Source organism: Saccopteryx bilineata, chromosome 1, assembly GCF_036850765.1.
Source record: "Saccopteryx bilineata isolate mSacBil1 chromosome 1, mSacBil1_pri_phased_curated, whole genome shotgun sequence".
Lineage (NCBI taxonomy): Eukaryota > Metazoa > Chordata > Mammalia > Chiroptera > Emballonuridae > Saccopteryx > Saccopteryx bilineata.
The window spans coordinates 253,870,270-253,883,135 of record NC_089490.1 but is presented as its reverse complement, the minus strand read 5'-3'; the positions used below and the strand labels follow the sequence as shown (position 1 = coordinate 253,883,135).

At 48.6% G+C, this 12,866-nt stretch overlaps 1 protein-coding gene across 1 annotated transcript in view; it reads left to right on the top strand.

The window, feature by feature from the left end:
* Positions 1-12,392, top strand: part of ANKRD55 (ankyrin repeat domain 55) — an 80,490-nt gene extending 68,098 nt beyond the window's left edge. Inside the window, exons 9-11 of the mRNA XM_066253565.1 lie at positions 140-801; positions 9,402-9,494; positions 11,987-12,392. Of these exons, the coding sequence (XP_066109662.1) occupies positions 140-801; positions 9,402-9,494; positions 11,987-12,108 (877 nt within the window). The 3' untranslated portion in view covers positions 12,109-12,392. The remainder of the gene's footprint in view (positions 1-139; positions 802-9,401; positions 9,495-11,986) is intronic.
* Positions 12,393-12,866: the final 474 nt, after the last annotated feature.

The following is a 12,866-nucleotide window of genomic DNA, read 5'->3' as shown; positions in this document are numbered from 1 at the left end:
CTGGATAGGGCTCCCAGGTGTCTGAAGGAGCTGAGACATCCTGCTGCCCCCCCCCCAGCAAGTCACTGGGCAGGGGGTCTGAGTTAGAGGGTGTGCCTGCGCTTATGTACACTCACATGCTCTCCTTGCTATTTTCCAGAACAGAACCTCCTAGACCCCTTCCCTCCCAGAACAGTAGGCCCCAGAAGAGGGAGGGCCGGTTTGGCATGCTCAACCAAATCTTCTGCAAAAACAAGAAAGACGAGCAGGGGGCCTCTCCGAAGGCTCCCGGCAAGGACAGACCCAGGGAGCAGCACCCCTCGAAAGTCGATGACATCATCGCCACCTTTGACAGCATGGTGGATACCAACTGCCAAGAACAGCAACAGCCTAGGGAGCGAGTGGCGATGGTCAACTTTAAAAAGCGGACCTCGGAGAATTCAAAGTACCTCCTGCCTGAGAGGAAGCCTCTGGCCCAGCAGGGGCTTCCACCAATCAGAACACAGAGCTTGCCACCCATCACCCTGGGCAATCACTTCCTGCCGGCCTCCCACGGGGCTGCTGCTCACGCCGGCCTGAGCCCTGGCACCCAGCACACGGCCCCGCGATCTCAGAAAAGCCGAAGCGAGCAGGATTTATTGAACAACAGAACAGGCGGCCAGGCACTGCCCAATCACCCCTGGCGGGGTGAGGCTAGCCAGGGCAAGGCGTGGACTGTGTCCTCCACTGATAAGCTGCTGGACCAGTTGCTCACCAGCAGAGCCAGGCACCAGGAAGTCTCGGGGCCCCCCTATCTCCCTCACCTGCATAATGCATCCTCAGGTAAAGTCCTTGCCTCTTCCTTCCTCCTTCCTGACAGAAATGTGTAAAGAAATACCTCGGGTTCTGGTTAGGAACTGGGGCGACAGCAGCCTAGAGGACAGGGCCAGGACAAAATGGGGTGTCAGGCTCACCTTTTCTCCTTGAATCCATGGGATTCAAGATGTCCAGGCCACGGAAACATTCTGCTTTTTCACCCAGACCACAATTCTAAATAACAGAGTGTGTCTTCTTGTCTCTCCGGCAATGACTCGTGGTAACTGGAGCATTAGAGCAGGAGTATTACATTTTCACCAGCAGGGACTCTTAGCCAGGGACATGGGCATGGGCGGTATACCCCCAGGGGTTAATTTGTTTGTGTGACTGTTTTCAAATCAGGTGGTCAATCCCCACTCCAGACCGACTGACCCAAAATCTTGACACGGGAGAAGGGAACATGGCAATGCCTTATATGTTCACATGTGGAAAGGGAACACACACACATGTTCACGATTCAAGGTTCCACACGTCCCAAAGACAGGGTGAGTCTCCCTCCTGCCTCTTTCCCATTACTTCGTATCCCTGGCCTCAGCATTACCAATGTTGTTAATTTTTGTTTATTTATACACACACATAGTTATATACATTAAAAATGTATCTCTCTGTCCTTTTTAAGTAAATGAACCACACTAAAATTTATGTTCTTTAATTTATTAATTTTTAGAGAGAGAGAGGAGGAGAGCGAGTCTAGGAGAAACATCAATTTGTGGTGCCACTTAGTTGTGCATTCATTGGTTGCATCTTGTATGTGCCCTGTGCCAGGATCAAACCTGCAACCTTGATGTACTGGGTTGATTCTCTAACCAACTGAGCTAGCCAGCCAGGGCTAAAATTTATTTTTATTTCTGAAAAATGGTCTGTGGTAAATGGTGATGCACACCAGAAACTGGAGAACTCCTGCCCTAGAGCAGAGGTTGCAGGACAGCCCGCCCCCCACATCTGTGTCTGTTTTCAAGTGATAATCATTGATACTTTAAAATTATGAAGTTTTACATAGAAGTCTAAAATTCTGGCATCTCTTGAGAAATTGAACAATCTGGCAGGATGGGACCCAAATTCTTACTTGGGAACCACTGGCTGCTCTGAGGACCCACACTCCCCCTGGTCACCAACCACGTGCACGTCACCATCCCTGGTTCGAGCCAGTTCACACCACTGTCTAGTCCAGTGTTCCTTTTTTTTTTTTTTTTTGTGGCATAGACAGAGAGAGATAAAGAGAGGGACAGACAGGAAGGGAGAGATGAGAAGCATCGATTCTTTTTGTTGTTGTTGTTGTTGTATTTTTCGGAAGTTGGAAACAGGGAGGCAGTCAGACAGACTCCTGCATGTGCCCAACCGGGATCCAGCTGGCATGCCCACCAGGGGGCGATGATTTGCCCATCTGGAGCATTGCTCTGTTGTGACCAGAGCCATTCTAGCGCCTGAGGCAGAGGCTATGGAGCCATCCTCAGCACCCGGGCCAACCTTGCTCCAGTGGAGCCTTGGTTGCAGGAGGGGAAGAGAGAGAGAGAGGAAGGAGAGGGGGAGGGGTGGAGAAGCAGATGGGTGCTTCTCCTGTGTGCCCTGGCTGGAAATCAAACCCAGGACTCCTGCATGCCAGGCCGATGCTCTACCACTGAGCCAACTGGCCAGGGCAAGCATCGTTTCTTTGTTGCAGCACTTTAGTTGTTCATTGATTGCTTTCTCATATGTGCATTGACCAAGGGGCTCCAACTGAGCAAGTGACCCTTTGCTCAAGCCAGCGACCTTGGGCTCAAGCTGGTGAGCTTTGCTCAAACCAGATGAGACTGCGCCCAAGCTGGTGACCTCGAGATTTCGAACCTGGGTCCTCCCCATCTCAGTCCGATGCTGTATTCACTGTGCCACTGTCCTGTCAGGCTAGTTTTTTATCAATGTGTTTCTGGTATTTTCTTTCTTATAGCAGGGTTGGGGTGGGGGAAATGCTGCATCCCTTGAACCCATATTTCTTTTCAAAGTAGAGGAATGAAAGACCGAAAGGTACTGTTTCTTAAGAAGCAGCATGAGTCTGGCTTCTGTCACTCATGCACATGGAAAGCCTGTGTTGTAGACGGAGGCTCCTTCCTACATACTGATAAGTCGTACTTAAGCCCAGGGCCAACATGGCTGCTTTCCCGGAGTCTGAGGAAAACTCCACTCGAGCGTTTACTTCCTCCACAAGTACTGACACATTGGGTTGGTGGCATGGGTCACGTTTTTGGTCTTGCAGTGGAAGGGCAGGAAGGGAAGATATGGGTTATCATCTTCCGACATTGAGTGGTCCCTTGTGCTTTGATCCAGTCTGGGTTCTGGAATTAGTCCTGTCCTAGCTCTTACTTTCTTTTTTTTTTTTGAAAATCTTTTTAAGTTTTTGAAAGTCTCATTCTTTTACTGTTCCCCAGACAGCTCTGGGCTGTCTTTTCTAGACTCATGTTTATTGGCTTCAGCTGCCTGTAGCAGAAACCCAAAGTTACAGTGGCTTACACAACACAGACGGTGACTGCTGTCACATGAAGTCCAAAGTAGGTGGTTCCCAGGTGTGCGATGGCACTCCACCCTCACCAGGGCCCCAGGCACCTTCCATCTCTGGGCTCCATCACTTATTATATGTCTTCAGAGCATTTCACAGGAGGAATGATGTAGGGGAGAGAAAACACGGACATCCCCCAGCTGAATCAGCTCCCGTGAAGGAATCACCTTCCATGAAGTCCTACACATCTGCTATGATGTCTCATGAGTCACAGCTTTTTTTTTTTTTAATGACAGAGACAGAGAGACAGGAAGAGGGACAGATAGGGACAGACAGACAGGAACAGAGAGATGAAAAGCATCAATTCTTTGTTGCAGCATCTTAGTTGTTCATTGATTGCTTTCTCATATGCACGTTGATGGGGGGGGGGCTTTCCAGCAGACTGAGTGACCCCTTGCTTAAGCCAGCAACCATGTATTCAAGCCAGCGACCTTGGGGTCATGTTTATGATCCCACACTCAAGCCAGTGAGCCCGCGTTCAAGCCGGTGACCTCGGGGTTTCAAACTTGGGTTCCCTGCATCACAGTCCGATGCTCTATTCACTGTGCCACCGCCTGATCAGGCTCATGAGTCACAGGTTTAGTCACATGGTCCCACCTAGCTGCTCCAATTGTAGCCTGTAGCTGGGCTCTCCCTCCAAAACTGGACTTCTGTTTCTAAAAGAGAGGAGAGAGTGGGTATTGGCTACAGACCTAGGATTTGGTGACATGCACCTTCCAAAACATCCAGTATTATTTGAAGTCAAAGGGAAGTTCAGTCAAGTTGGTTTGATGGTTTGTTCCACTTTTCCGTTGAAGAAACCAGAGAAAGCCTGGTTGCATAGCAGCAGAAAGGGAAAAGCCCACGGGACTCCTCAGTGACCAGCTGTGTCTGCATCAAAGCCTGTAGCTTTTCCACCAGTGCTTCTGAGTGCCGAGAACTCGGCGCTGTTCTAGGCGACAGAGCTCGTGATGTGGGCAACTGTCCCGAGGACCTGCAGCCTCTACCTGAGCTTTAAGGGGTCCGGATTTGCTACAAAGGTTGCTCATCTGACTTTAAACTGATATTCTGCTCATGTTATCATGGAAAGGATCTTAGTTCTTCACGCATTCATTAAAGGGCTATTAAGCATCTGCCATTCTAATTTATCAAGAGACAGCATCTTCAGAGGCTAATGGTTCTGGGCCACCCTGTCTGGCTCCAGGTTCGGGCTCTGCCAGTTACTTGCTCTTACTTCATGTCTCTCAGCCTTTGTTTCCTCATCTGTAAAATGGACCTGCATATCTACCCCACAGGATGGTACGTTGCTGTTAAGAGCAAATGAGTTAACATATGTGAAGTGCTTGGAACGATGACTTGAACGTAGTACTAGATATACACCCACATTGAGTGTGTTTTTTTTAAACTATGCCAGGCCCTATGCCTTACAGACTAACTAACTACCTGACCTCTATGAAGGACGATCGAATTTCAGTGTGCGCTGCAACCTTGCCGTCCCCCGCTGCTGTCCTCGGCATCTCTGGGACTACACTTCCCAGCCCCCTGTGACTTTGGGCCCAGTCCCAGGAGACACAGATGGACGGGAGGAGCAGGAGGAAAAGGAGCACCTTTTCCCAAGCAGTGTCCCTCTGCTCGCTGTGGGGGCCTCCACAGTGGCTCCTTCTCCTCCCGGCTACCCCCCACCCCAACAACAGCCCCGCACTCTGGCTTCCGAGCCTTGGTAATACCAGCTCTCATCCTTCCCTCCAAGCCCAGAGGTGTTGGCGTCTTCCTGCTGTGGCTCCCATCTGGATAGCCTTCCTACTCCGTGCTGAGTTTGGCTTCTCAGCTTAGCCATCACCAGGATAGCCAACTTTTTCTTATAAAATTCCCTTTTGTTTCTGAGACCTAGAGAGGTCTGTCTCTCCTTGCCTGGATGAGCCATGATCAATAAAGCAAGACACGTCCTCTCTCCAGGCTACAGTCCCTGACCCTCTGGATCCAACATTGGGACCATTATGTTTCATGGGACCCTTTCCAGGTATAATTCACATGGCCCGGGAGATGAAAAGCCATTTGCTCCAAGTGTTACCACCCCATTGGTAACATGCTCAGAACTTGAACCCCGATCTCCTAAAGAGGAAGGCATCGCCACAGCCATGTTTCCCCCCGCCCCCACCCGCCTTTAAATTTCAAAGCCCAGCGTGTCGGCATGCCTACCGATCCCCTGTGATGCGACTTCCTTAAGAAATGACATTGTCCTCCCCAAAGTCAGAAAAATTTCTCAGCCCATGGAGGGTTTTTTTTGTGGACACTTTTAAGCCAGTTTGAAATGTTGGTTTTAGAACTACCGAGGCTCCCAGACTGTGCAGCTGGTGTTTTTATTAGCCGTGGTTTGTGCCGGTCAAGGCAGGATGACACACTCAGCTCTCTACGCTGACCTCCACACATGAGAAAGCCGAATGTGGTGAAGCCACTGGACACTGTAAATCAGTGATTTTCAACCTTTTACCCTTAGGGACTGGTGACAGTAGGAGAATTATTTCAGGGCTGAAATCACCTGGAGCATAAGCGAATTCAACTCAGATCATTTGGGTCCGTAGTCTTCACACAACACCGAGGGGTTAACTCTTCTGCAGACAGGGCATGGAATTTCTGGTGAACCGGTCTGCAGATGGGTGGTCGAAAACACATCTATAAATCCTAGCACTGTGCCCCTGGCTTGAATGTGGATGTGACTTTTGGATTTTTCTCCTTTCTGGCTCTGGGTTTGGTAGAAATAACATGGGCTCCAAGTTGCTGCCTTGGGATTCCTGGCGCAGACGCCTTGCCAACCTGACCGGTTAGCTGTAATGAGTGTTGCCGGACATTTGCTGAGACCCATCAGTGCGCTGCCGCTGCTGGAGGGAGGAAAAGGGGGGGAGCACTTATTCTAATGAGGGGGTTTAGAACACATCAGCTGAATTCATTGCGAGCAGCTCTCAGAGAAAGTGGAACAGAAAGTTCCGTGGCGTTTTTTGCCCGCCTGGTTCCACTCGAGCCTTCACAAAGAAAGTGAGAACATGCTGGCTTCCCTCCTCTCTCAAGAGAGAGCTTCCTTCTTCTGAATGTTCTAGATTCCTGGTTGGCAAACTGCGGCTCGCAAGCCACATGCGGCTCTTTGGCCCCCTGAGTGTGGCTCTTCAAAAAAATACCATATGCGGGCGCTACCTCGATAAGGACTGTGCCTACCTATATAGTTTAAGTTTAAAACATTTGGCTCTCAAAAGAAATTTCAATCGTTGTACTGTTGATATTTAGACCATCGCAGCAACAATGCGCTCGCCTCCCCGTGGGGGTCTGATCCTGAAACCCCCCAACCCCCTCTGTTTAAAGCTATCAGGGACTTTGCATGTCCCGAAGGGAGGCAGACAAGTCCCCCCAGTGGTGGCAGCATGGCCTGGGCCCCCCGCCCATGCTTGGCCTCTGCACCTGCCCGGCTCCCATCCTCCCCACTCCCCCCTTCAACAGTTCCTGCAGTGTCTCTCGGTTCCTCCACACCCCGTGCCTTCTCACTCGGGGATATCTTTGTGCTACTTTTACCTTCTGCTGGCCCTGTGCTTGACAGAGCCCTACCGTCTTCAAAGAACCACCAGCTCAACACTCAGGTCGATGTAGAGGTCACCCTGCCCTCTGACCTCTGTAGGAGTTGTGGCTCTTGCTGACCGTTCATCCTTAGAGGAATAGCCCCACCCTGCTGAGCCTGCTCTGGGGCAGAGAGCTAGTCCTTCCCCTGTCAGCAATACCACCACAGCAGAGTTTTTAGCCCAGTTTTAGAGATGAAGACGTGGAGGAGGCACAGAGAGGTTAACCTACCTGCCTAAGGTCACACAGTTAGTGAGGAAGAGAGGTCGAGGAGACTCAAGGCACCTTGACCTCTGTGGACCCTCTTTCTTCTGGGCCTCAAAGACACAAGTGTCCTTGTTTCTCCCAACATGCACTGCATGCCCCTCTGGGGCACCTTGCCTCCTCTCAACTCTGGGCTCGGAGCACAGTCACTACGCAGCAGGATGAGGGCTGAATTTGCTTAATGATTAACACCCTGCATTCACTTCTGGTTCCCCCATTTAGTGTGACAACCTCTGTGGCCTTCTTGGTATAGGACAAGTTTCCTTGGCCCTGTCCCCAAACCTGGCCACTCCCAAAATATGCCTGCAGCACAGGGAAGAAGGCTCTGGGCTGTGCAGAGCTCCACCCTGTCCTTCAATCCGGAGCAAAATGCTAGTGTTGGTGATGCCGACCTCTCCTCTCACCTCTTCTCTGCCCACTTCTCCCAGCCTACCAACACTGCTTTGACTCCTGGGCCAGAGGGACAGCTTGACTCTTACGGTCAGACCAGCCTAAGTTGGAGCCTGGGCCCTGTTGCTGCAAGTATGTGCCCTCGAGCACTCTGAGATCTCCCCCGAGCCACAAGGTTTATGATGGCTGTGCTGATAACTGCGTCTACTGCACAAGGGAAGGGTTACCTGAGATGACACCTACAAGGATTGTAGCCCTGTTTCTAACAACAGGAAGTGCTTGATAAACATGCTCCACAATGATCATTATCTCAGATCCTGATTTTGCAATTTCTTTTCCAGTGTTCATGAATAAATAACATAGGAGCCAATATAGGTCTTACTGTAATTCTACTCAAGAAGATTGTTTTTTTGTTTTGTTTTTAAACAATAGCTTATGAAGTTATTTGACCTTCAGAGTCCAAAGGAATAAAAATAATGAGAACATATCCACCATGGAGACTGAAGATTTTGTTCAGTCTTCATCAAATAACGCAGCTCAGAGGGCTGGCCTATAGGTCTACCATCGGACTTACCTATGAAGGCTAATACTCTCTCCTCCCCCTTCCTTATTATAAGGACTACTTTGCTCACATGGAAGACTTAGCTCTATGAGCATTGCTGTACCGATTCTGGTTCCTACTGGACCTGTAGGCAAGAGAGCAAATAAATGCCCACCCCTGTCCAGGAGACATGTTCAACACTCCGTAGACTGAAACCGTAATGATTGCTAATGCTTATTGAGTATTAACCCTGTACACTAAATGCTTGGCATTTGTCCCTCTATTTAATCTTTGTGACAACTGGAAAAGACAGATATACAATTATTCTTACCATTTTCTATAAGAGAAAATCGAGGTGTAGAGGGGGCGCATTGCTCACCCTAGCTGGGAATCGAGCCCAATCCTGTCAGACCCCAGAGCCCAAGCTCCCAATAATTATACCACTTGTTGAACTTTTAAAATAGACTTATAAAATAGACTTAAACAATTATGTATTCCCTTTTAGTTTCAGGTAATCTGTAGTGTGTGGCTCTGTATTTAACCACTGACCCTCCAAGAGAAAAATCAGTGCTTGCCCATTATCGTGGTGTAAATACTTCCATCATGCCCAATCTCAAGCCCCCAGTGTGATGTCAACCAGCTCACAAAATTCCAGAAAGTTTGACCATCGGCTCTCAAGAGTTGGTACCTGTGGCTTCAGCCCAGCACTGCCTCAAGTCTAAATTAAATAACAGCATTCTCCTGAGATGGTCACCACCTCTGTCTTCCGGGGCAGTGGTTCCCTGTCCTAGCTGACAGTCATAGCTGTCCCTCTCCGGATGTGCTCAGTTAATGCACCTGGGGTTTGGCTGAGGCAGCAGTATTCTCTTTAACTCCTCAGATAAATCCTATGTCCAGCCAGGACTGAACAACTCTGCTCCAGGAGAATGTGTCCTACTCAGTTTGTCCCTCACTCATTCACCACAGATTTGATGAAGACGCAATACGTTATGCTCTATTTTACTTTTCGAACAGTGCTTGTTTATAAAATTTAAACCAGATCATTCCAGAAGTGACTCTTGGTGCCTTTTCATTTACACAGTGAGTGGCATAGAACAGAAATTCAGTTACGTCCATCTGTTATGTGGTAGTGGTGGTGGTGGTGATTAGCATCTCAAAGGTAGTGATCTCTAAAAATTTTTTGTTTATCTTATCCACGCTATGTTCTACGTTGCCTTTGGTTGAGTCTCAAATGACTGATGCAAATATGTCTGCCCGCAGGACAAAATTTTCAGCATCTCTCCCAGAACAGACCCCAAATCAGGGATCTTCCTTTACCCCGGAACAACCTAGCACCCCTGCCAGACCAGAAATGTAAGTATTCTCCGTCTTTCCTCAGCTCCCATCACCAGGCATCAATGTGTCTGATCACAGCTAAATGTTATTTCAAGTCACTTTCGTTTTTCAAGTGCTCAACAGGGCACTCATAAGGGACAGGAAAATGGAAGAGAACAGCCTTTAAAGCTTCATGCAGCTCTGTAATGTGTGTTTAACAAACAAAGGTGCTCCTCCCCTGGAGAAATCTTCCTGTTTGGACTATAAAAATGCTAACAGTTGCCTGACCTGTGGTGGCGCAGTGGATAAAGTGTCGACCTGGAAATGCTGAGGTCGCCGGTTCAAAACCCTGGGCTTGCCTGGTCAAGGCACATATGGGAGTTGATGCTTCCAGCTCCTCCCCACCTTCTCTCTTTGTCTCTCTCTCTCTCTCCATTTCTCTCTCCTCCTAAAATGAATAAATAAAATAAAATTTAAAAAAAAAGAAGTAATTTAAAAAAAAATGCTAACAGTTTATTTTCTTATGTACAAGCTAATGTGTTAAGGGAGAAGCTTTAAAAATCCCTGAAACGGCCCTGGCTGGTTGGCTCAGGGGTAGAGCGTCGGTCTGGCATGTGGAAGTCCTAGGTTCGATTCCAGGCCAGGGCACATAGAAGAGGCGCCCATCTGCTTCTCCACCCTTCCCCAGCTCTTTTTCCATTGGAGCAAAGTTGGCCCAGGAGCTGAGGACGGCTCTATGGCCTTGGCCTCAGGCACTAGAATGGCTCCAGTTGCAAAGAAGCAATGCCCCAGATGGGCAGAGCATCACTCCCTGGTGGGTATACCGGTTGGATCCTGGTCGGGTGCATGCGGCAGTCTATCTGACTGCCTCCCTGCTTCTACCTTCGGAAAAATACAAAAAAAAAAAAATCCCTAAGACCAGTCTCCTGACATTTGGTGTCCTCACTGGAATGATGGAAATATCTCGTCTGCTTTGCATCCACAGGCTCTGTGTTGCTAAGCAGAGGGGGAATGGCCCAGGAGAAGCTGATTGTCCGTAGGACTTTTGGTGTTTTTGATGTCTGTTATAGTTTATACAAAAATGTCTCACAGTAGAAAATATTAATAGATTCTATTCAGCCAGTAATCTTCCTGTTTGAGTGCCTCAAAATATTCCCTGGGGTTGCTTGTTATAAAGCAGACTTTGGGCCACACACCCAGAAATTCTGTAGCTCAAGCTCGGAGAAGCTCCACGACTTGTTCAAGATGACTGATGGAGTATTGGCAGAGCCAGGATGCTGAGTCAGCAGCCTCATAAAACAAACAGTTCTTCCAGGATTCTAATAGGCTTCCTCCCCAACCCTCCCCCCCATCTCAGCCCAGCCACCCAGTTATAGCACGTATCCAGGGACACGCATGCACGCACCCTCCCTTCCTCCACTCTCCTTGATTGCAGAGGTTAAGTGATGTAGGAGCTGCCCTCACCATTTTAGCAAACCCCTTAACCTTTCTGCACTTGACTTTCTTCACATAGCCTCTAACGGCAGGGCCAATCTGATGATATTATTGGAAGAAATAAATGAGATAAGCATGCCAAACACTTAGCAGCTGTTTGCCAGAGTAAATATCCACCTATGCCTTTTCTGCACCAGGCGTTCATGTGGAGGGGACAGAGCACAAGTTCTAGAACTTCTTTGGTGAAAGCAATGAACCAAGGGTGGTCTTAGGACAGTCCTATCTGTGCAGATAAGGAAAGGGGGAGGTGGAGGCAGGGTATGCCAGATCTCACAAAGAGTAGCAGAAACCAGAATTCTCTTCCGGAACAGAGCAGTTCCCTGTGTCCGTGCTGATCTGTGCAAAGTGAGGGTTTTGGATGGTGTGAATTCAAACACTGAATGGAAGTCAAGCCTGACCTTGTCTTTAAAGCAGAAACTAGTCTAAGATGTCTGAAGAAAGACATCTATTTCATCAGCCTGAAACACTGGCGGGGCCCAGAGAAGCCAAACAGAGTGGGGTTTTCTTAGGCAGCGCCCAGGAACTTGGCTTTTCACAATGTCTAAGAGAGGCGGGGAGATAAAGACCTCTGGTCAACCTTAGCTCCGTGAGAAAGAAATGGAAAGGTACGCCATTGCTTTTCCTAACAGAAACCCGAGAACCTTTTGAGGTTTGCACAAAAGCACAGTGCAGATGTCTTGCGGCTTGTTTAGCGCCCTGTGCTGACTTGGCCATGAACAGCCACTCCGCCCAAGGAAGAGGGAGCTCTGCCAGGCACACACAGCGCCATCATGTTTCGGTCCAATGCAGACCTGGCATGTATTGGTGCAAACTTGACCTCCCTGACTACATGTGGCAAGCCTGAACACACACACACACACACACACACACGCACGCACGCACAGACGCTTTCTCCTGCAGTCTAGCTCTCACCAAGACACGCTGCTTAGACATGCCCCCACGCCTTAAGAAGTAACACACTCTCCCACCCCTGTTCCTCTTGAGACTCGGAGAGAAGAAAATATTGAGAGCCTGTCATTCTCTCTCTCCCACCCCAGTGCTCTCTGGAGAACCTCTGCGCACGAGCCGGGTGCTTCCCGCCATCCCGAGCCAGCGCGGGCACGGCGCCACCACTGACACGAGTGGAAGCTCCACCAGCCCCACCGCTGGCAGAAGCTGAGTTCTGGGTCACAGACCGCAGAAATACGGATGATCTATATTTTCAGCCGTCAGAGGATGAGATGACACTTGGGTATAAGAACAGACTGCTTCAGTAACTTGCATTCTCTAAAGCCATTCACAGTTTTTTGTAACTCAAAATTCTTCCCTCCAGTAAAGACGTTACCCGTAAATGCATTTAGAATCTTTGTGCCCATGTTGTCAGTCTGTGAGTTTCTGTGACCTCTACACACCCATATAAAACACCAAAATATGTGATCAGCAGGGAAATAGTGCTTTGTTTGCTTTGTGGAATGTGTCAGGATTTATTTTTCTGAATGACTCGACATTTTGTTTGTTTGTTTTTTAAGTACACTTTGCTGAATAAAAAAAAAAACAAGAAAAAAGCACATTCTGTAATTGCTATTCACGTTGTCATTCCACCTTCTAATGACAGAACTGATTAAAATTTAAGTGGTAAATGCCTTAGTCACAGTTTATGACTTAAACATACAGCCTTCTGCAAAATATCCTCCTAACATGGTCAGTTCTTGGCTACAGACCAAATCACTGGACAGTGTTTCTGTGTGTCCTCTGTTTTTTTATTATTTCGCCTGTTGACATTTTCAGGTGTGACTGGCTGTTCCCGTGGAGAGACCACGTGAATTGGAAAGGTCTGCATGTGGGCCCAACAGAATGGAACAGACGGGCATTTCTCCTACATTCCTCAGATACTCTATGTATTTGATCATTTGTTTTTCTGTTTCAAATGAATGACTT